This window comes from Eptatretus burgeri, chromosome 9 (genome assembly GCF_056783735.1).
Source record: "Eptatretus burgeri isolate ZD-2024b chromosome 9, Ebu_testis_v1, whole genome shotgun sequence".
NCBI lineage: Eukaryota > Metazoa > Chordata > Myxini > Myxiniformes > Myxinidae > Eptatretus > Eptatretus burgeri.
Window position 1 is genome coordinate 96,786,336 of NC_140969.1, and position 24,159 is coordinate 96,810,494.

At 49.6% G+C, this 24,159-nt stretch overlaps 1 protein-coding gene across 1 annotated transcript in view; it reads left to right on the top strand.

Moving 5' to 3' along the window:
• NDUFS4 (NADH:ubiquinone oxidoreductase subunit S4) overlaps positions 1-24,159 on the top strand; it is a 34,747-nt gene that overhangs the window by 5,590 nt on the left and 4,998 nt on the right. Inside the window, exon 2 of the mRNA XM_085896247.1 lies at positions 24,040-24,124. Coding sequence (XP_085752373.1) covers positions 24,040-24,124 — 85 coding nt within the window. The remainder of the gene's footprint in view (positions 1-24,039; positions 24,125-24,159) is intronic.

Sequence of the window (24,159 nt, forward strand, 5' to 3'; positions counted from 1 at the left end):
GTGTGTATGAGTGAGGTACCGCGGGTGAGTGCCCCCGCGTGTATGAGTGAGGCACGGTGTGTGGATGAGGCACAGCGGTTGAGTGCCCTCGCGTGTGTGGGTGAGGCACCGCGGGTGAGTGCCCCCGCGCGAGTGAATAGAGCACCACGTGTGAGTAGTATGGTTTGTGTGAGTAGTGAGGCACGCGTGAGTGAACGGCCGTGTGCAAGGTCGCTGTGTGCCAGGGAGACCGTGTGTGTGAGAGAGCGGTATGTAAGGGAGATGTCGGTTGGCATGCGGGAGCACGCAGCCGCGTCTCCCGGTGTGAATGTGATGGAGTGGACTGTGTGCGTCGTAACACGCAGGTGTGCGTGGGTTGAATGGCGACGACGAAGGCGACATGAGAAGAAAGAAAGCCGAGTAGCGGCTGTAGTTGTTTCGAGGACCGTGCCGGGTTCACCCAGCAGCGAGCACGCGGTTCGTGCTGTGCAACGCACGAGACCACCACGTGCTCGCTTGCGAGAGTGAAGTCCCGGTCCGGAAACGCACGCGGTGGATTTGCCGATCCCGCGGACGGACAAAGTTTAGGCAGGTAAACGGATTTGGACCGGACGGGTTCTCTACGCGATCGTGCGTGTTAAGCTCCAACGGGCAAAGCACATGTGTTCGCGTGGGGAACCCCTCGAGACGTGTGGCTTGTGTTCTTTTTTATATGCGCACGGTGACGTCATGGCTGCACGTGGGGTTGGAATCCGGCAGGAGGGGTATCTCTGCCGGATGGTCCCGTCCAAGGAGGGACGAGGAACACGTGCAGCTGCATGACGTCACGGGCAGGTGCAAAGTGCGCGAGCTCTGAGTTGCCGCGCTGGCGCTGCGCATGTAAAGAAAAAAAAAAAAAGAACAGGCCTCACTTTCGGGTACACAGGATTCCTGGGCAAGGGGTGGAAGACCCCCTTGACCTGGGCACAGGATGGAAACTAGTTAGGGGGAAGGGTTAGCTTAGCTAGACCGACTCCATGGGGCAGGGGTAAGTCCTCATGGAGTCCGTGGAATGGATTAGGTAGAGGGATTGTAGCCAGATTTAGGTTGGGAAATAAAATGAATGATTTGGAGACAGTGACAGACTTGTGAATGTGTAGAGGGGACGTAGTTTAGCTACGTAGTGTTAAAAGGAACGTGCTGTAGTTTAAGGGACGACGTGGGAGCACGAGTTAGTTAGGGGAGGTAGTTAGAAGGATGGCAGAGTTCAGTGGTGTGTGTGTTGAAGTGTTGAAGAGTTGAGAGGTGAGTACATGGTGAGTGAGTGAGGCCAGCGGGTCTGTGTGTGTGGAGTGAATGGGGAATGCATGGTGCGATGAGTGATTGGGGGGAGGAGTGACTCCCGCCCAAGGGACCCCGGGGTCAGTGTAGAGTGAGTTAGCTGGGTTAGTCAAATTGAAAAATGGAGGTCGTTTTGCTGTTGGTGGGAAAGTAGGCTCGAGACCCATTTGGAGGGGTGCAGGAGCCCTGTTGACGGGCTTGGGAGCGTGGCTGCGAAAGGTGAGTATCGCTGAGTGGGTACCCCGGGCACCAGGCTAGTCGGCCGCGGTAGGCCAAGGGCCCATGGGGGGCCGGGATAGCGTAGTGGGCACAGGTGCGCCTGCTTGGTGCGGGGGCCCGGGGCGCCATTAGCCGCGTGGGCAGTGCAGTGGGCACGGGTGACCCTCGGAAAGGGGCCCGGGAGGCCGGCCTGCCACGTGTGCGTTTCAGGGGAGGTGCCATGGGGGGCACTCCCCGGTGTTAGGGAGCTGGTAGGCTCGGAGGCAGTGTAGTGCCCGGGGGTGCCATAGCGGGAGATTCGGCAGAGGGTCGTGCCTGCCAAAGGGAGCCACGTGTCCCAGCCAGGAGACCGTGTGAGGGCACGGAGAGAAAATTGGGGGGCGAGGCCCGAAATTGTGAGGACACCAACACAGGCGACGGGAATCTGGGTTGTTAGAACCAATAGTTTAAGCGAGAGGCGCTTGTTGAAAGCCCCGGGGTAGTTTAACAGTTAAATGGTTAGGATAGATTAGGAGATGTACCCCTCCGCACCATCCATCCCCTCGCTGTCGTTGTGGGCCGCTGGACCCACTTTGGGTTAGATCGCCGAACTCTGGGGAGGCCATTCTGAGGCTTCGTTGGGCCTCGACACAGGACGTTAGCTCTCCCTTATTCCCCTCCGGGAAGGGAACGTAGGGGTTGGGAGTAGGCTAGGTGACAGGATAGGTTAGCCGAACAAGGACGATAAAGGGGGTTAGGGGACGATTTATAGTGGGGAAGTAAAAATAAAAACAACAAAAAAATTAAGTTGGGGCTAAATTGGGGTTTGACAAATTAAGGGAGTGGGTAGGTACAGTGACAGGCAAAGGCGATAGGTTGGGAGGGAGACAGGTAGGTAGGTCCGAGCCCGCCTTCCAAGTGGCCAGCACCACCGCACTCCCTCCACCAACCTCCATTGAACGGCAAAGGCTGGCCAACTTCATCGGCTGGCCGTGTTTTGCTTCAAGGCGGAGGCCGGCCAACTTCATCGGCAGCTGTTGTTTTGCTGCAAGGCCTGTGCCATCGGCTGGCCGTGTTTTGCTGCAAGGCCTGTGCCGGCCCACTTCATCTGCCGGCTGGCTGTGTTTCTTCAAGGCCTGTGCCGGCCAGTTCATCTGCCGGCTGTGTTTGCCTGCAGCGGCCTTCTTCTGCGGGCTGTGTTTGCCTGCTACCTTTGCCATGCCATGCCCACTGCCCCTGTTCACCAGCCCCGTTCAATTTTTGCTTTGCCCCCCCCCCTGTTCGTTTCCATGTGCGCCAGGATCAGAAAGCAACAGTTTGCAAGCTGCGAGAACTGCCCTGTTGGCAGCTACAACACGGGCCTGCAGTGGCGGCCCGTGCACCGTGTTTGTGTCCATGCATCCATTCGTTGTGCTCATTGCGTGTGCCACTTGAGCTGGCACGGAGACTGCGTTTGTGCAGCCCATGCACCGTTGTGGTTCACTGCATTCAGTTCAAACCGTTCATGCATCCATTCGTTGTGCTCATTGCGTGTGCCACTTGAGCTGGCACGGAGACTGCGTTGTGCAGCCCAAGCACCGTTGTGGTTCACTGAGTTCAGTTCAAAAGGGAAGGCCTTGGACTGCGTGTGAGCAGCCAGCCACGTTCCCTGTCACCTGCATTGTTTGAGCCAGAGACTGCATGTGGGCAGCCTGGCTCCCTGCTAACTGCTTTCTTTTGCAGAGTTCATTGATCCTGGGCCATGGTTTAGTGTAAAATTTGTAAGTTAAGGTTAAGATGTACTGTACATATGAGTGCGCCCCCGGCATGTTTGTCTTAGCGCCGGCAATTTTATTTAAGTCGTCCGTGTGAGTGAGTTTGTTTAGATAGTTACGCAGCCCTCAGGTTATTTATTTTGGGGACACGAATACCATGAATGTCGCACTCAGGGATCCGTAGGTAAAATGTACTAGGGGAAAACTACACATGATGGCACACGAAAATTTGACGACTCGGGACGAGTCTGTAAAAAGGGAAGGGGGTAGTGTTGTGGTTACCAGATTCGCAAACCACCATTCAGGTCCCTTAGGTGAGGTATCTCGGTAAGTGCATGTGGAGTTAGGCCCAAACCCGTTGTCTAGTGGGAATACATGTCATTTATACGTGCTGCGACTCTTCAGGATAGCCGTTTTTCTTTCACTATCTTTATTTTGGACCAACCGCCATGATCACAACCACAACAACAACCACCAACCACAACGCCGCTTCACCACAACCGCCACGACCTTTACCGTCACAACTCGCCACCATCGCATCACCGTCATCTCGCGCCACTCATGGGCACCGATGCTGGACTCGTGTAGGGCGCACGTTGAACAGCGTGTACAAAACCACGGATTTTCTGCTTCAAAAACGGATCAAAAACGACACACGCCCACTTTTTGCCGTCCAATCGGTGAGCGAGGGGCGATTTGGCCCCGCCTCCAGAACGATCGATATATGCAAATTTGTGGATCAAAAGGCCTTCACGCCCACTTTTTCTCGGGCCAATGGGGAGCGAGGTGAAAGGTCAAAGGGAGGGGGTCAAAGGCGAAGTTACGGGGGGATAAAAGGACGGTGTTCGTCAGTCAGAGGAGAGTCAGCAGAACGAAGTCGGAGAGTCAAGAAGAGGAGAGTCGGAAGCAGAGGGTCAAGACTTCGCGGGCGGTGGAGCTGCTCGTCGTGTGCGTTGGAGTCGGAACGGAGGGGACGGAGCTGTGGAAAGGCGGCGACACCAGACGAGGGGGTGCTCGCGTCGTGCAGGAAGCTGCACCCGAGGGAGGCCGACAGCGCGACCTGGCCGAGGTGGAGACGCTCGTCGCACATAATAAAGATCCTCTATACCCCGAGCATCAGCAACCCCTCCTGTTTCCCCCCGCGCTGAGATAGTGCGACCAAGGGGGCCCCGTTCCCACCCCCTGCCAGGCACTGTCCACGAGGCCCGCGGAGAGAGGCGCCATCGCCGCTCCGCGTCTCATCACCAGACGGGTAGGCCCGACCCGGTCTCGGCCTCAGGCCTGCCCCATTCTTGGGGGATTTCTTTTCCTTGGTTTTGGGTATGTGTTGTCGGCGCCGTCTGTGAAGTAGAATTGTATAAGTGTTGCCGTGTGCTCGGTAGTCGGTATTAGCTCTGCACTGTGTTTTCACTTTTATGTTTGCTTTTTGTGTAAATGGAATTGTGTTTTCTTTTTTTGTGTGCATTTGGTGGAATTGTATTTGTGTGCTTTCCGTTCGTCGCGAATAAATGTGCTTTATTGTTGAACTGTTCTCCCGCTTCGCTTCGTCTTTTCCTCCATTGAATCCCCATCTTGCTTCACGTAAAGGGTTGGTAGTGGGCTGAATACGCCCGATAATTAATCGAACCGTCGAGGTCGACGATAACACCGCTCGGTTATTCTGATAGTACGGAACGGGTCGCTTAAGTGGCCCGTGTCCGAAGTCGACCTGCGGCGAGGTGCGATCGCCCGGTCTACCCTCCGCGTGGGTACTTAGGTAGTTCGAATTTGGCGAGCAACCCTATCCCACGCGGGGGCTGATTGGCTCGATCGCGGTGAGACCGAAAGGTCCACCCGTGACTGGTTCCCGGCGTTAGTCCGAGAGGGTCACGACTGGATTGTCCGTCCGGTGGGCGACGTGCCGCGATTCGAGTTACGTGGCCGTTCGCACGCCGGCGGGCGCGAAGACCGTAACAATATATATATATATATATATATATATATATATATATATATATATATATATATATATATATATATATATGGTCTCGGCTCGTGGAAGAGCTGGGACGCGGAATAGATCAGGCCACACCATAAAGGGAACAGCAGGAGAAAGGGGAAACACCAACAACAAGGCGGAGGGAGAAGGTAGACTGAGACGGACAAACGAGGGATGTCGGAAAGGACGAGGTTGACAAGAGGGATACATAAGCAACTCGAAGGGCACTCATCGACGTCGCCAGATATGCCTCCATCCACATAATTGCATTATTATAGGTACTTGTGCCAAGCTTGATTTAAATCCTTTAAAATGTCACATTTTTTACTTGACATGACCTTTGACCTCTTGACCCCACAATCTAATCAGTTTATGTATACATCATTATACATAATTGTACCAAGTTTGACTTTGATCCCTTCAGCCGTTCTTAAGTTGTCGCAGTAATGAAAACCTGTCATCGACTCTGACCTTTGACCTCTTCATTCTGCCATCTCATCCATTCATCTTTGAATCATACTGTATACATATACCAAGTTTGGGCAAAATCCCATCACTGGTCCACAAGTTAGCATGGCAACATCATTGTACTGAACATGACCTCTGACCTTTAAAAAAATAATATGGCTGACGAACCACGTGACCTAATGATGTCATCAATTTACCCCCTCCCCCCCCCCAAATAAAATTTAGCCCGAGATGACCCTCAAAATTTTTCATACTGATCAGACAACGTTTTTGACGTATGTAATTATGACGTCATAACGAATCCACCTTTGACATCATCATAACGAATCCACCTTGAAAGAGCAATCCGAGATTGCAGACCCTTGCCAGAACTTGTCTTGTGTGGTATTTGTGTACTGATGTGTTATTATATGTAATTAATGAGAACAGCCACTTTATAACTGCTGGCAGTGATGACCGGATACCAAGACATCCCGCTTTGATCGGACACCTGACCCCACCCATGACGTTTTGCATTATTATTCATTTGAATTTATAATGGGACTAAAATAAATTCAATTCAAATAAAATGGAAGACCAAGTAGGTACAGTCCTGCATTGGAGTCATCAGAAGGAACCCAAACAAGCAAACAGAAAAGATGAGGTCATCAGGATGAACCTGGATAGGAGTCACATTTCAGCTGCTACTCCTCTACCCTCGAACCCATCCAAGTGCAGCCAAGTGAACCTTATTCCAAAAAAAAAAGAAAAAAAAGAACCCAGATCAAAAAATTAAATAATTATGGCTGCCAGACCATGCATTCAATCAAGTTGAAATTTAAAACGTATATTCCACATCATCACTCGATCATAATTATGAAGTTTCACATCGATTGATTAAGCGGTTCCAGAGAAAACGTTATTTAATAATTTTCTTCAATCCAATGCACGGCTGCCTAACCATGTGACCAATGATGTCATATGTGTAAACCCTTTGGTCCTCATGAATAGGCAGTCATACGTGTAAATTTTCGCCTCAATCTGTTCAGCCACTTCAGAGAAGATTTTTGAATTTTTTATTTAAAAAAAAAATAAAATGTGTGTATATATATATATATATATATATATATATATATATATATATATATATATATATATATATATATATATATATATATATATATATATATATATTGTTGTGGTTACCAAATTCGCAAACCACCATTCAGGTCCCTTAGGTGAGATATCTCGGTAAGTACATGTGTAGTTAGGCCCAAACCCGTTGTCTAGTGGGAATACATGTCATTTATGCGTGCTGCGACTCTTCAGGATAGCCGTTTTTCTTTTACTATCTTTAATTTGGACCAACCGCCATTGTTACAACCACAACATCAACCACCCACCGCGGCGCCGCTTCACGTCACACCTCGCAACCGTCGCATCGCCACCGTTCTTGCGCCGCATGTGGGTACCGGTGTTGGACTCGTGCAGGGCGCGCGCCGAACAGCGTGTACAAAACCACGGATTTTCCACTTCAAAAACGGATCAAAAACGACACACGCCCACTTTTGTTCCGTCCAATCGGTAAGCGAGGGGCGATTTGGCCCCGCCTCCAGGGCGTTGGAGGGCGATCGATATATGCAAATTTATGGATCAAAAAGCATTCACGCCCACTTTTTCTCGGGCCAATGGGGAGCGAGGTGAAAGGTCGAAGGGAGGGGGTCAAAGATGAGAGAGCGAAGCCACGGGGCTTATATAAGCGACCGTGTTCGTCAGTCAGAAGAACAGAGAGTTAAGACTTCGCGGGCGGTGGAGTTGGCAAGAAGGAGCTGGTCGTCGTGTGCGTTGGAGTTGGAGCGGAGGGGACGGAGCTGTGGAGAGGCGGCGAGGGCAGACGAGGGGGTGCTCGCGTCGTGCAGGGAGCTGCACCCCAGGGAGGCCGACAGCGCGACCTGGCTGAGGTGGAGACGCTCGTCGCGGGACTCGAGGCAGAGTAGGAATCCTCTATACCCCGAGCATCAGCAACCCCCTCCTGTTTCCCCCCGCGCTGAGATAGTGCGACCAAGGGGGCCCCTTTCCCACCCCCTACCAGACACTGCCCGCGAGGCCCGCGGAGTTGAGGCACCATCGCCGCTCCGCGTCTCATCACCAGACGGGTAGGCCCGACCCGGTCTCGGCCTCAGGCCCGCCTCATCTTTGAGGGTGTTCTTTTCCTTGGTTTTGGGTATGTGTTGTCGGCGGCTTCTGTGAAGTAAAATTGTATAAGTGTTGCCGTGTGCTCGCGTAATCGGTAGTAGATCTGCATTGTCGCATTTGCTTTTTGTGTAAATTGCATTGTGTTTTGCTTTTCTGTGTGCTTTTGGTGGAATTGAATATGTGTGCTTTCCGTTCATCGCGAATAAATGTGCTTTGTGTTGAACTGTTTCCCGCTTCGCTTCGTCATTTCTTTCATTGAATCCTCATCTTGCTTCACGTAAAGGGTTGGTAGTGGGCTGAATACGCCCGATAATTAATCGAACCGTCGAGGTCGACGAATAACACCGCTCGGTTATCCCGATAGTACGGAACGGGTCGCTTAAGTGGCCCATGTCCGAAGTCGACCTGCGGCGAGGTGCGATCGCCCGGTCTACCCTCCGCGTGGGTACTTAGGTAGGTCGAATTTGGCGAGCAACCCTATCCCACGCGGGGGCTGATTGGCTCGATCGCGGTGAGACCGAAAGGTCCACCCGTGACTGGTTCCCGGCGTTAGTCCGAGAGGGTCACGACTGGATTGTCCGTCCGGTGGGCGACGTGCCGCGATTCGAGTTACGTGGCCGTCAGCACGCCGGCGGGCGCGAATCCGCAACACTGGTGTCAGAAGTGGGATACAAATTCATCGCCCTCCTCGCGGCACTGGTATCGGAGAACAGGAAAACGGGCTCTCCTGTCTCCAATTAAATTCACGGGAATCGGTCCAGGGGTGAGAGAAGCGACCCCCGATTCCCTCCAAATTACGAGCGAGCTAAATTAACCCTTAAAGAGAAGCAAGATGGCATCTCAAGGCGAGCGGGAGCCGGGTGTATTAGAAATGTATATGTGTAGTAATGTAGAGTCCATGGCCCAGGATGGAATGCCCGTGCAGGAACATGAACTCGTCCAACTGAACCCAGAGCCCGAAATGGGTGCGGCAGCGGCCGCGGTGTATGACACCTCCCCCCCCCTCTCCACCAAAACCCTTCCCCAACCCCTGCCGAAACGGCTCACTCAAGCGCACCCGACATGGCCCAGCTATGCGCCATGCTGGCGGCAATGACAGCGAGAATGGATGCAAACGCAAATGAATTTATAAACGAAATGAAAGGCATGACCAAACAAATGAACGAAAAGATGGATACAAATACAAATGAAGTAAAAACGAGGATGGATGCGAATACACAGCAAATAAACGGAATGGAAGCAAACATGAAGGAGGAAATGAAAAAGCTACGGGGTGAGACGCAGAACATGGGCCGATGCCTGCAGGCGGGCATGAAGGCCGTGACCAGGGAGATAGAAATGGCGACTCCACGTGTAGGAGCAAACGAGCTGGAAGGGGGTGCAACGGCTGACAGGACCGCGGTGGAGGCGGGTGAAAAAATAATTCGGGGAACGTGTTGGGCGAGGGTCGTGACAGAGGAATCGACGGTGACCAAAAGGGAAAAATTAAATGGGGAGACCAAAACGTGTGAGACGAGACACGAAATGACGACAACGGAAATAATAGTTGAGACAAGAGAGGTAAAGGGTGAAGAGTTGGCAGAGACACGGGAGATGGGAACGATAGAGGGAAGACTACACGATGAAGACGGGGTAAGTGACGCACACACACACATGGAGGTAGTGGAGGACAATGGGGGTGAGCTGACGGACTGGGTAGAGACCCAGTGCGAGCACCTGGATGGCCTCCTCCAGGAACGAGGGGAGGGAGTATGCCCCCTTGAGGCGAGTCACGACCAGGTGAGTTCGGTCGTGCTTTGCGAGGTTGAGGGGAGGAGTGCTGCGAACGGGTGCTTGGAGAGCTTGGGGGGTATAGAGGCCCCGGAGACCCTTGTGGGGACACGAATCCCCAGTGTGGTTGTCCCTGTGTGTGTGGTGCAAGGCGTGAGTGCGTCCCCGTGTGTGGAAGCGACCCCGTGTGTGAGTGGTGTGGTGGCGATGGTGCCGGAGTACGTGCTTCCCAGCACAACGTGTGTGGATGAGGCACGGAGTGTGGATGAGGCACCGCGGTTAAGTGCCCCCGCGTGTGTGGATGAGGCACGGAGTGCGAGTGAGGCACCGCGGGTGAGTGCCCCCGCACGCGTGAGTGAACGGCCGTGTGCAAGGTCGCTGTGTGCAAGGGAGACCGTGTGTGTGAGAGAGCGGTATGAGAGGGAGATGTCGGTTGGCATGCGGGAGCACGCAGCCGCGTCTCCCGGTGTGAGTTTAATGGTGTGGACTGTGTGCGTCGTAACACGCAGGTATGCGTGTGTGGAATGGAGACGGAGACGGCGACAGAGGAAAGAAAGCCGAGTAGCGGCTGTAGTTGTTTCGGGGACCGTGCCGGGTTCACCCAGCCGCGAGCACGCGGTTCGTGCTGTGCAACGCACGAGACCACCACGTGCTCGCTTGCGAGAGTGAAGTCCTGGTCCGGAAACGCACGCGGTGGATTTGCCGATCCCGCGGACGGACAAAGTTTAGGCAGGATAACGGATTTGGACCGGACGGGTTCTCCACGCGATCGTGTGTGTTAAGCTCCAACGGGCAAAGCACACGTGTTCGCGTGGGGAACCCCTCGAGACGTGGGGCTTGTGTTTTTTTTTATGCGCACGGTGACGCCATGGCTGCACGTGGGGTTGGAATCCGGCAGGAGAGGTATCTCTGCCGGATGGTACCGTCCAAGGAGGGACGAGGAACACGTGCAGCTGCATGACGTCACGGGCAGGTGTAAAGTGCGCGAGCTCTGAGTTGCCGCGCAGGTGATGCGCATGAAAAAAAAACAAAAAACAAGCCTCACTTTCGGGTGCACAGGATTCCTGGGCAAGGGGTGGAAGACCCCCTTGACCTGGGCACAGGATGGAAACTAGTTAGGGGGAAGGGTTAGCTTAGTTAGACCGACTTCATGGGGCAGGGGTAAGTCCTCATGGAGTCCGTGGAATGGATTAGTTAGAGGGATTGTAGCCAGATTTAGGTTGGGAAATAAAATGGGATTATTTTGAAGACAGTGACAGACAGTGAATGTGTAGAGGGGACGTAGCTTAGCTACGTAGTGTTAAAAGGAACGTGCTACTAGTTTAAGGGACGACGTGGGAGCACGAGTTAGTTAGGGGATGTAGTTAGGATGATGGCAGAGTTCAGCGGTGAGTGTGTTGAAGAGTTGGTGAGTGAATTGGAAGCATGTGCTTGGTGAGTGAGTGAGGCCAGCGGGTCTGTGTGTGTGGAGTGAATGGGGAATGCATGGTGCGATGAGTGATTGGGGGGAGGAGTGACTCCCGCCCAAGGGACCCCGGGGTCAGAGTAAAGTGAGTTAGCTGGGTTAGTCAAATTGAAAAATGGAGGTCGTTTTGTTGTGGTGGGAATGTAGGCTCGAAACCCATTTGGAGGGGTGCAGGAGCCCTGTTGACGGGCTTGGGAGCGTGGCTGCGAAATGTGAGTATCGCTGAGTGGGTACCCCGGGCACCAGGCTCGTCGGCCGTGGTAGGCCATGGGCCCATGGGGGGCCGGGATAGAGTAGTGGGCACGGGTGCGCCTGCTTGGTGCGGGGGCCCGGGGCGCCATTAGCCGCGTGGGCAGTGTTGTGGGCACGGGTGACCCTCGGAAAGGGGCCCGGGAGGCCGGCCTGCCACGTGTGCGTTTCAGGGGAGGTGCCATGGGGGGTACTCCCCGGTGTTAGGGAGCTGGTAGGCTCGGAGGCAGTGTAGTGCCCGGGGGTGCCATAGCGGGAGATTCGGCAGAGGGTCGTGCCTGCCAAAAGGAGCCACGTGTCCCAGCCAGGAGACCGTGTGAGGGCACGGAGAGAAAATTGGGGGGCGAGGCCCGAAATTGTGAGGACACCAACACAGGCGACGGGAATCTGGGTTTATAGAACCAATAGTTTAAGCGAGAGGCGCTTGTTGAAAGCCCCGGGGTAGTTTAACAGTTAAATTGTTAGGGTAGATTAGGAGATGTACCCCTCCGCACCATCCATCCCCTCGCTGTCGTTGTGGGCCGCTGGACCCACTTGGTGTTAAGATCGCCGAACTCTGGGGAGGCCATTCTGAGGCTTCGTTGGGCCTCGACACAGGACGTTAGCTCTCCCTTATTCCCCTCCGGGAAGGGAACGTAGGGGTTGGGAGTAGGCTAGGTGACAGGATAGGTTAGCCGAACAAGGACGATAAAGGGGGTTAGGGGACGATTTATAGTGGGGAAGTAAAAATAAAAACAACAAAAAAAATTAAGTTGGGGCTAAATTGGGGTTTGACAAATTAAGGGAGTGGGTATGTACAGTGATAGGCAAAGGCGATAGGTTGGGAGGGAGACAGGTAGGTAGGTCCGAGCCCGCCTTCCAAGTGGCCAGCACCACCGCACTCCCTCCACCAACTTCCACTGACGGCAAAAGCTGGCCAGCTTCATCTGCAGCTGTGGTACTTCAAGGCCTGTGCCGGCCAGTTCATCTGCGGGCTGTGTTTGCCTGCAGCGGCCTTCTTCTGCGGGCTGTGTTTGCCTGCTACCTTTGCCATGCCATGCCCACTGCCCACGTTCACCAGCCCCGTTCAATTTTTGCTTTGCCCCCCCTGTTCAATTCCATGTGCGCCAGGATCCGCAAGGCAACAGTTTGCAAGCTGCAAGAACTGCCCTGTTGGCAGCTACAACACGGGCCTGCAGTGGCGGCCCGTGCACCGTGTTTGTGTTCACCCATCCATTCGTTGTGTTCATTGCGTGTGCCACTTGAGCTGGCACGGAGACTGCGTTTGTGCAGCCCATGCACCGTTGTGGTTCACTGCGTTCAGTTCAAAAGGGAAGGCCTTGGACTGCGTGTGAGCAGCCAGCCACGTTCCCTGTCACCTGCATTATTTGAGCCAGAGACTGCATGCGGGCAGCCTGGCTCCCTGCTAACTGTTTTCTTTTGCAGAGTTCACTGATCCTGGGCCATGGTTTAGTGTAAAATTTGTAAGTTAAGGTTAAGATGTACTGTAAATATGAGTGCGCCCCCGGCATGTCTGTCTTAGCGCCGGCAATTTTATTTAAGTCGTCCGTGTGAGTGAGTTTGTTTAGGTAGTTACGCAGCCCTCAGGTTATTTATTTTGGGGAGACGAATACCATGAATGTCGCACTCAGGGATCCGTAGGTAAAATGTTCTAGGGGAAAACTACACATGATGGCACACGAAAATTTGACGACTCGGGACGAGTCTGTAAAAAGGGGAGGGGGTAGTGTTGTGGTTACCAAATTCGCAAACCACCATTCAGGTCCCTTAGGTGAGATATCTCGGTAAGTACATGTGTAGTTAGGCCCAAACCCGTTGTCTAGTGGGAATACATGTCATTTATGCGTGCTGCGACTCTTCAGGATAGCCGTTTTTCTTTTACTATCTTTAATTTGGACCAACCGCCATTGTTACAACCACAACATCAACCACCCACCGCGGCGCCGCTTCACGTCACACCTCGCAACCGTCGCATCGCCACCGTTCTTGCGCCGCTTGTGGATACCGGTGTTGGACTCGTGCAGGGCGCGCGCCGAACAGCGTGTACAAAACCACGGATTTTCCACTTCAAAAACGGATCAAAAACGACACACGCCCACTTTTGTTCCGTCCAATCGGTGAGCGAGGGGCGATTTGGCCCCGCCTCCAGGGCGTTGGAGGGCGATCGATATATGCAAATTTATGGATCAAAAAGCATTCACGCCCACTTTTTCTCGGGCCAATGGGGAGCGAGGTGAAAGGTCGAAGGGAGGGGGTCAAAGATGAGAGAGCGAAGCCACGGGGCTTATATAAGCGACCGTGTTCGTCAGTCAGAAGAACAGAGAGTTAAGACTTCGCGGGCGGTGGAGTTGGCAAGAAGGAGCTGGTCGTCGTGTGCGTTGGAGTCGGAGCGGAGGGGACGGAGCTGTGGAGAGGCGGCGAGGGCAGACGAGGGGGTGCTCGCGTCGTGCAGGGAGCTGCACCCCAGGGAGGCCGACAGCGCGACCTGGCCGAGGTGGAGACGCTCGTCGCGGGACTCGAGGCAGAGTAGGAATCCTCTATACCCCGAGCATCAGCAACCCCCTCCTGTTTCCCCCCGCGCTGAGATAGTGCGACCAAGGGGGCCCCTTTCCCACCCCCTACCAGACACTGCCCGCGAGGCCCGCGGAGTTGAGGCACCATCGCCGCTCCGCGTCTCATCACCAGACGGGTAGGCCCGACCCGGTCTCGGCCTCAGGCCCGCCTCATCTTTGAGGGTGTTCTTTTCCTTGGTTTTGGGTATGTGTTGTCGGCGCCGTCTGTGAAGTAAAATTGTATAAGTGTTGCCGTGTGCTCGCGTAATCGGTAGTAGATCTGCATTGTCGCATTTGCTTTTTGTGTAAATTGCATTGTGTTTTGCTTTTCTGTGTGCTTTTGGTGGAATTGAATATGTGTGCTTTCCGTTCATCGCGAATAAATGTGCTTTGTGTTGAACTGTTTCCCGCTTCGCTTCGTCATTTCTTTCATTGAATCCTCATCTTGCTTCACGTAAAGGGTTGGTAGTGGGCTGAATACGCCCGATAATTAATCGAACCGTCGAGGTCGACGAATAACACCGCTCGGTTATCCCGATAGTACGGAACGGGTCGCTTAAGTGGCCCGTGTCCGAAGTCGACCTGCGGCGAGGTGCGATCGCCCGGTCTACCCTCCGCGTGGGTACTTAGGTAGGTCGAATTTGGCGAGCAACCCTATCCCACGCGGGGGCTGATTGGCTCGATCGCGGTGAGACCGAAAGGTCCACCCGTGACTGGTTCCCGGCGTTAGTCCGAGAGGGTCACGACTGGATTGTCCGTCCGGTGGGCGACGTGCCGCGATTCGAGTTACGTGGCCGTCAGCACGCCGGCGGGCGCGAATCCGCAACAATATATACACATGTGTATATATATATATATATATATATATATATATATATATATGTGTCTGCTGAATCACGTGACCGATGACATCATCAATGTATTTTTGTATGGACCATTTTATTCCAAGATGACCTTCAAAATTTTTCATGCTGATCAGATGTAGTGTTCTGCATGTGCAATTATGATGTCATGACAAGGCACCTATGATGTCATAAAAAAAAAAAATCACACTTGCTCCCCCATGAGTGTGTGCCATGTGCCAAGTTTCAATTTTTTCCTTGGTGCGGTTTCAGAGATAGAAGTCCAAAGTTTTTTTTCCGTTTTTCCAACATGGCTGCCACACCACGTGGCCTATGACTTCATAATTATGATTAAAACATTCTACATGAGTAGTTGCACTATGGTGAAAAATTTGTCTCAATCCGACAAGCGGTTGCTGAGAAAAATACGAACATTCTGTGTGGATAAACAAACAAACGAACCCAAATGCAATACCCTCTCCTCTGGCAAGGGTAATTAGGACGGACGGACATACGTATGTATGGACGGACAACCCGAAAACATAATGTCTCCAGTGACTTCGTCAGCGTAGACATAAAAATTCTGGTAGGGGTTGGGGATGGTTTAACGGGTGTGGAAATGATCATGGTTTTGGATGAGGGATGATCTGAGATGATGGTGAACAGTTACCTTGAATACCTGGAGGGAAGAATGAAATTGAAGAGAGTGTGGAAGGTGGTTCCACAGATGGGGGGGGGGGGGGAGGAATAAATGAGTGGAGAGGAGCGGTGGTTCTGGATTTTGGGAGTTTCACTAGGAGGGGGTTACTGGTGGACCATGTGTGTACTGCAGAAACCTGGGGAGGACAAGCGCAGAGGATGCAAGACCAGAAGTGAGGAGGAAGAAAACAGAGAGACCATCGATCTGTTGGTGATGGTGAAGTGATAGGCCCATATACTCGGCTTCATCCTGAGAGATTCCAATGATATTGAAAGCCTTTGTTTCCATGGCATCAAGCTGAGGACGATGTGAGGCAGGGGAACCAGTCCAGATAAGAGTGGAGAAGCGGGACTCCATCGAGCTGCAGATGAAAACTTTGCAGGTGGATAGGAGCTCAGGCGTTCCAAGGAAGGACTTTGCACGATGCCAGGACTTTGCAGGTAGGATGCCCAGTCGGCGTCTGGCTTTGGTGGCCAATATTTTCCTACAATGTTGGTCATTGTCTGTTTGGTCAAAGGCTTGTTATTGTTCAAAGTATACCGTGGGATTTTCAATGTCCACATGATTGCAGAAAAGGTCACCCTACCTGTACGTCACTTCTTCAGGAAAGCGTGTTCATGTTCGAATATGCCTGTATCTCATTCGGGTAACCAATGGACGCAAGTTTTGATTGTCCAGCTCCCATCTGTGTTGGACAGTGGAAGTGTTGAGACACTTGGGGTGCCGGTTTCCTGCTTTTGGGTCCCTAAAATATCTGCACTGGACTGGTCCTCGGTCTGAGAACATTTTCTCAGGGTGCCGGAGAGCACCAATTCAGAAGAGTCCATCACAAGTGCTTCTTTGTGCTTGTGGCCCTAGGCCTGCCATGATGTCTGTTGGTGAATAAATAAAAAAGATTGAATTCAAGAATTAATCCTTGATAAGGGGCTGTCCACATATTTGCATACATACTGAAGGGGGAGGGCAGCAGTTCGGTTGTAAACCGGTGGAATAGGTCGAAGCTGGGGAAGAAATTACTATGTTATCAAACTCTTTTGATTTCTACTCACCAATGTCTCCAATACCACCGAAAAAAAGTCCTGATCGATTCACTTTGGGGAAAATTTTTGACGGCATTTTGAAACTTTGTCGATATTTCGGCTTTTTTCGCACAACGAGAATAAGGGTTAGAAAAAGGAAAATACCGATTTCTATGTTTTTTTTCTGGGATACTAGAGTACTGCAAATTGGCTTGTATATTAAACATAACATGTTTTATCCTACTATGACAAAAGAATTTAGTTCTGACAGAGACGTCATATTAAAAATTGAGGAGGATGGCATCAACTGCGATGAGACAGAAAACGTGGGCGAGAAGATTCATCGGTCACTAGATGGCGAAGCTGTGAACAATGCACATATAAAGAGATCCGACCACGTTCGGACGTTAAATGACCTCCAACCCGGCATTAAAATTTCCAAGAAGAATATCCAAATTGAGCCGTCTGTATTGTTCATGCGCTGCACAGCACTTGCACGGCGAGAGTCTGAGGACATCAAGTTATACTTCATGTATGAACTGTCGGCAATACCGACATCACTCTTCAAGGATTATTACATGAGGAAGTCTGACAAAGCAGAATTAGCCAGGGTCATCAAGAAAGATATGACAAATATCAATCGCGAAGCTGCTGGTCCACTTGGAGACCTGCATATTGTGATAGATGGTGGTTTGGCTGCTACACCGCATTCAATGGAAGAAGAATACTACCTATCTAGAGGTTGCTGAACAGTACAAATCCTATCTTTCTAATAAGTATGGATTGTGCTGTGTTGTGTTCGATGGATATGAAGTGCCGTCCACAAAAGATCATGAACATTTGAGGCGATCAGGCAAACGATCAGCTGATATCAGGTTCAGTGATATGTCCAAATGCCACAAGGACCAAGAGACATTTTTCACAAACACCAATAATTAGACACAATTTATAGAACTTGCGAGTTTCCTGCAGGCAAAAGGGCATACAACCAAATGCAGCGACGGCGATGCGGCTCTGGACTTTTCAAGGAATAACCAATCTGTAGTGGTTGTCGCAGAAGACACAGATGTCTTCATTTTGCTGATACACCATTGGAAAACGAACATGGCCGATATATTCATGAGAAAAAAAAACAAGACCAGCTCACAGAAGAAAGGTGCTGAGGTGTATAGCATTCGAGAAGCACATGAAGTGATGGACCCGACCATCCGTCTTAATATTCTTTTCATTCCTGCTTGGAGTGGATGCGACACCACATCATCTACCTTTGGACAAGGAAAAACCCACCTCCTGAAAGCCTTCCTGAAGTTGGATAGCATTCAACGTCTGTCTGAAGCATTGTCGGATAGAGAGAAAACAGCAGCTGAGGTCGGTACTTTGGGAGTTTCAATCTTCTGTCAACTCTACGGAGCGAAGGGCGAGTCCTTGACAAGTCTAAGACACACGCAGTATCAAGCAATGGTTGCTCGGTGTCATAGAATGGATCCAGAACGACTCCCTCCGACTGAGCGTGCAGCCCATTTCCATAGCCTTCGTGTGCATCTCCAGATGGTTCAGTGGAACGAACTCGACAACAAATGCCTGGATGCGCTGGAATGGGGACGGACTATGGACAAAAACGTTATGCGCCCAATTATGATGGACTTCGATGCGGTACCAACAAATGTACTTAAATTTATTTGTTGTAAATGTAAAGTCAGCACCAAAATACAGTGTGCCACAAACCAGTGTTCCTGCCACAAAAATGGCTTAAAGTGTGTGGTTGCATGTGGTGCTTGTCCTGGGGAGAGCTGCCACAACAAGCCAGTTGATGTTGTAATTGACGAAGATGAAGATATATAATTATAACATAATGTGTTGAAGTGGCACAGTAAGGCAACTGTATCCAGGCTGTTGTGTTTTCTGTACGTTTTTGGTAGTCAAGGTGTTTTGAAAACAACCTGTAAATGCCGAATGTTCGGGCATTATCTATACCAGTGGGTGGCCGTCTTATTATTATAATTATTTATTATTATAATGTCTTTCTAAAGCATAGTCCATTTATTTTTCTTGGTTTATCATTCCACCTATGATGCATGGGGTATTAGGAATAAAAACCAGTTCGATCAAGTTACTTTATTGTACTCATGTATATCCATCTTTACCAGGGCGGTCTGGACTCATGACCGCGCGGCCGCGGAGCTTCGGTTTAACCCGTATGTTGGCGGCCATCTTGGATTTTTAATATGACGTCTCTGTCAGAACTAAATTCTTTTGTCATAGTAGGATAAAACATGTTATGTTTAATATACAAGCCAATTTGCAGTACTCTAGTATCCCAGAAAAAACATAGAAATCGCTATTTTCCTTTTTCTAACCCTTATTCTCGTGGTGCGAAAAAAGCCGAAATATCGACAAAATTTCAAAATGCCGTCAAAAATTTTCCCCAAAGTGATTCGCTCAGGACTTTTTTTCTGTGGTATTGGAGACATTGGTGAGTAGAAATCAAAAGAGTTTGATAACATAGTAATTTCTTCCCCAGATCACTCCAAAAGGGATCCATTCCACCGGTCTATTGGGGTTAATTAGTCTTCCAAAATTCTTACCAATGTAATTTGTGGATGGGCCTGAAAGTAAACCACTCAGATCACCAATTCAGATTCAGACCAGGTCACTCGCTCTCCCTTGGACCTGCTGCTTCTACTCTCCCAACAATGGATGGAAGACCTCAATGTCAGACATGAGATCAGGGCCGTCTCTCGAGAAATATCTCATACTTTTGATACACTCTGCCTATTGGCATCTAAGGCCAACTCCACACAAGTTTTACTGGCTTCCTCTACTCTCAGAGCCAATGTGTGGCTCTCAAAGGAATCATTTAGTCTCCTCTCCCTGTCAAGGCTGGAATGCCCCAAGGCAGTGTTCTGGGCCCAGTCCAACGCCTGATATTCATCAATGATCTCTCTGACTTTGGAAAATCCTCTTTATCTATTTGCTGATGACTCCCCCTCCACCGTGACATCCCTCATCCTTCATACAGGCATGCTGAAGATTCTTCCCTCTCTTTAGACCTTGACAAAATCACAAGCTGGTCAAACACTGCTGACGTCCACTCATTTGTTCCTCGTTTTTCCTGCCCATGGAACCAACTTCCACATTGTCTTCAATCTCATTCTTCCCTCCAGGTCTGCAAGATGGCTGGCTGTTCACTACCAACTCGGATCATCTCCCATCTAAAACCATGATCTTTTCTACCCCTGTTAACCCTCCCCATTTCCACCTCTTTCCAAGTTCCCAATTTTTCCTTCTTGAGAGTTTCCTTCTGTACCCATCTTGTCCATGCCATGTGTCCTCCCCAACCCCTTATTCCACCCCACACCCATTATTTGTCCAAGTCTCCCTCTATTTTGTCCTTCAACCCTGACGTTGGTATCCCCCTCTCTCTCTCTACCATTGTTTTTGCCCTGTTGCATTCTGATCCGTTCAGTGTTCTTGCTTTTCTATGAGCCTTCACTCTGCATACAAAGAATACACCTTGACAGCAAGTTCCGCTTATGGACTGAACTCTCTGCTTTGGCTGTGTTTGGTCATGCGCCCTTCATAAGGAACAATAGTTTAAAATGGGTAGGGGGAACCTCTCCGAGTCGGAGGGCCGTGACGGCTATTGTTAAACTTATTGCAACCGGACGTATGCATCGTGATGTTGGTAATTTAAACAGTACGTAAGTAATTTGACTAACCACTCTGCACCACTGAAGGTGAACAAAGGTTATGTTTTCACCCCTGTCTGTTTGTCTGTCTGTAAGCAGGAAATCTCAGAAAGTTATGGATGGATTTGGAAGAAATTTGGCAGACAGGCTGGTTGTGGCGGCTGTGATGAGGACCAATTGATTAGATTTTGGCAAAGATCGGGATCTGGTTCTGTATCCGGATGCTAGAATATTTTAAGTGATTCTTCACGATTGAGAGATAGGGCCGAAAACGATATTTCAAAAAGTTGTGGAGGGATTATGACAAAACTTGGTGGATGAGTTGGGTAGGTGACAAGAACATGCTGATTAGATTTTGGTTAAGGTCCGGATCGAGATCTTGCCTATCAGAGGGATACAAAACGTAAACTGTTCAGCCTGGCGGAGGTATGTGCTCTACCGAGCACCATTCTCGTTACCTTTGCCACCGAAGGTGGATGGAGGTTATGGTTTCACGTCTGCTGTTTGTCTGTTTGCTTGTGAACAGGATATCTCAAAAAGTTTTCGACAGATTTGGATGAAACTTGGTCAGCAGGTGGGGTATGTAACAAGGAAAAATGGATAGGATTTTGATGAATATCTGAATCCAGATCCAAGAATTTTTTCAGTGATTCTTCACCATTGAGTGATTGGGCTAAAACGATATATCGCAAGAGGTTATGGACAGATTCGGACGAAACTTCGAGGTCTGGTTGGTTAGGTGACAAGTACAAGCCGATGAAATTTTGTTTCATGTCTGGATTCAGATCTGGCCTACTAGTGGGATATAAAACGTAAACCAATCACCTTGGTGGAGGTTTTCACTCCACCGAGTTTTATATGTGCAGTAAAAACAATTGTAATGCAAGTAAACATCTTTGATACGTACTTAACAAAAGTAACACAATAAATCATTTACTTAATAATACTAGAAGCACCCGCTCCTTACGGGAGCTGTCAAGGGGGTCATGTTATTATATATATGCCTATTTTACACCAAGGGGTCCCAGGATGACACACCCAAAAAATGGTTGCCATTGGTTCAGCCGTTTTTGCGGTACCTGGGGACAGACAGATGGACGGACAATTATAGTGAGATACCCATAATACTGTTATGAATTTTGAAGTACCTTACCAAATGTGACTTCAAATATTGTTTCCTTTTGAGTCAAGTCCACGTTGGGGGCAATATATAGTATACACGACCGGTCACATGTTTTAGAACACCCCCATTTTTCCAGGTTTTACTGAACTTTAAGCAGTTTAATGTTTCAATGTACGATGAAATTAAAGCATAGAACAAATAAACAATTGCAGATAAAAACAAATCATGGAATTGTTTTGTTGAACAAAATTTAATCTAAATTTTTGACTCATCAAAGTAGCCACCTTTTGCAAATATAACAGCCGAACATACTCGTGGCATTCTTTCCACAATGGAAATCAAATATTGTTCGGAACGTTCTTCCCAACACTGTTGCAGAAGTTCCCACAAATGTGTTGCCCTTGTAGGTTGCTTTGCTTTCACCCTTCTGTCCAGTTCATCCCAAACCAGCTCGATGGGGTTTAAATCTGGAGACTGTGCTGGCCATTCCATGATTTGAAGACTACCGTCTTGTTCTTTTCTTCTAAGGAAGTTCTGATATAGCCCAGAGGTATGTTTTGGGTCGTTATCTTGCTGTAGGATGAACCCCTGACCAACTAGGCGAAGACCAGAGGGTATTGCATGGCGCTGCAAAATGTTGTGGTCGCCCTTTTGGTTCAGGGTGCCAGTCACTCTGTGCGTGTTGCCGACTGGATCCAGCAAAAGAGCCCAGATCATCACACTTCCTCCTCCATGTTTGACAGTTAATGTCACACACTGAGGAACCATCCTTTCCCCTACTCGATGGCATACAAAAACTCTGCGTGATGAACCGAAGGTTTCAAATTTTGATTCATGTGTCCATAAGCCCTTCTTTCCAGCTTTCAGTAGTCCACTGGTGGTGCTTCATGGCCCAGGCAAGCCTCTTTTTCTTATTTTGCCATCTTAGCAATGGCTTTCTTACTGCTACTCGACCTGTCAAACCTGCAGCTCGAAGTCTTCTCTTCACAGTGGAAACTGAGACTTCCTTACTTCGACCAGTGTTAACCTGTGCTTGAAGCTGCTGTCCTGTGAGCCGCCTATCACGCAAGCTGTTGACTCTCAGAAACTTGTCTTCTGATTGTGTTGTGGCTTTGGATCTGCCAGACCTCTTCCTGTCAGAGTTCCCTCCAGTTTCCAAGTGCCCTTTGATGGTGCAGGAAACTGTACTCACTGATACCTTGGCGACTTTGCAATTTCTTTAAAGGAAAGACCTACACTTTTGAGGATTATAATGGTCTGTCTGTCTTCCTTTGTTAATTGTCTTTTTCTCGCCATTATTATTGCAACATACTACTTCCTGCAGTGCAATATTGTCCAAATAATGCTTCAGAGGGTGTAGCAACACAGTCTGTTCCAACACTGCTTTTATACAGACAGAGGGTTTGTAACTAATCAACAAAAGTTGTGACACCTGTAGGAATTGCTTGCATCAACTTTCAAGGCTTAATTTACTTCCATTGCTGCAGAACAGCTGCAGTTGCTAACCCATTACTTGTTCCCCGAAAAGGGCCTTTTTTTAACAACTGAAATTTACATTATTTCCAGATTTTGGTAACCTGAACTTTTCTTCTTTTTTTAACCTCAAGCAGTTTACCACTTAGCTTTGTACCATTTCAGGTTATTCACTGAACTTGAACTGCTTAAATTTCAGCAAAAACTGGAAAAATGGGGGTGTTCTTAAACTTTAGACCGGAAGAGTATACTGTGTGTGTGTGTGTGTGTGTGTGTGTGTGTGTGTGTGTGTGTGTGTGTGTGTGTGTGTGTGTGTGTGTGTGTGTGTGTGTGTGTGTGTGTGTGTGTGTGTGTGTGTGTGGGTGTGTGTGTGTGTGTGTGTGTGTGTGTGTGTGTGTGTGTGTGTGTGTATGTATTGAGTCGTAAGTTGTTTTGACTTTCCCTGGTAATAATGGTGAAAAATACTGAAGAAACTATCACCACGTGGGCCGGATGCTGCGTGTTGCATGCCGCGGGCCGCATGTAGCCCATAGGCTGTCGGTTCCCTCCACCGAGTTTAAAGTATTTGCAACATAATAATTTGTCAAAAGTCTGGTGAATGTCGCTTAAAAAGCATGGGGCAGGTGGTTGGGTGTACAGCAGGATGATTACCGAGTTGTAATTCTCAAGGGCCTTAAAACCGATGTATTTCCAGCCTTTTCCGATGCAATGTATTTGTGTACTAAATGCCAAATATATAGTTCCGTATCCATTCACTTTCCTTTGGAGTGAATTTAGCATCATGGGCACACTTTGGTGGAACTGAGCACCACTGCCCAGTGGTATTTTTATGATTCATTTTGTGGTGCAAATTTAGATTAACCTTTTAAGTTCAATCAGTGAAATCGCCAAGACGTCGATCGAGATATGCTGACTGCCGTGGCAAAGCGACAATAATTATGATTATAATTTGATTCTTATAAATTATAATTTGATGTTTCAGCCGTTAACCCTTTTGCTCCAAAGTGTTAAAAAACCGAAACGGTAGCTTCTCCTGTCTCTCTTAAACTCGGTTAAGAAGACAGGAGTAGGTCCTGATCCAGATCTCTTCTTTAAACTCGCTAACTCTGTTCGCATACCTCAATCGGCAGTACGGTTGATTCCATCAATTGTTCTACCCGTCCACCGACGCAGATTGAGACTAACCTTCTCCAGCAAGATTTGACGATTGAAGTTGTTTGTTTTAATGTTATGCTTGCACAAATTATTGATATTGTGATCTGATTTGCCACTTATCACATTGCAGCAGAACTGTTGCAGGCCTTGCACCATGCTTGCATAGGACAGACCAGGGTTTCCAGGCAGAGCTGGTCGTGGTGGATGAAAAGGCAGTGAGTGGAACTTCCGTGTTGTGTTGAATCTTCAT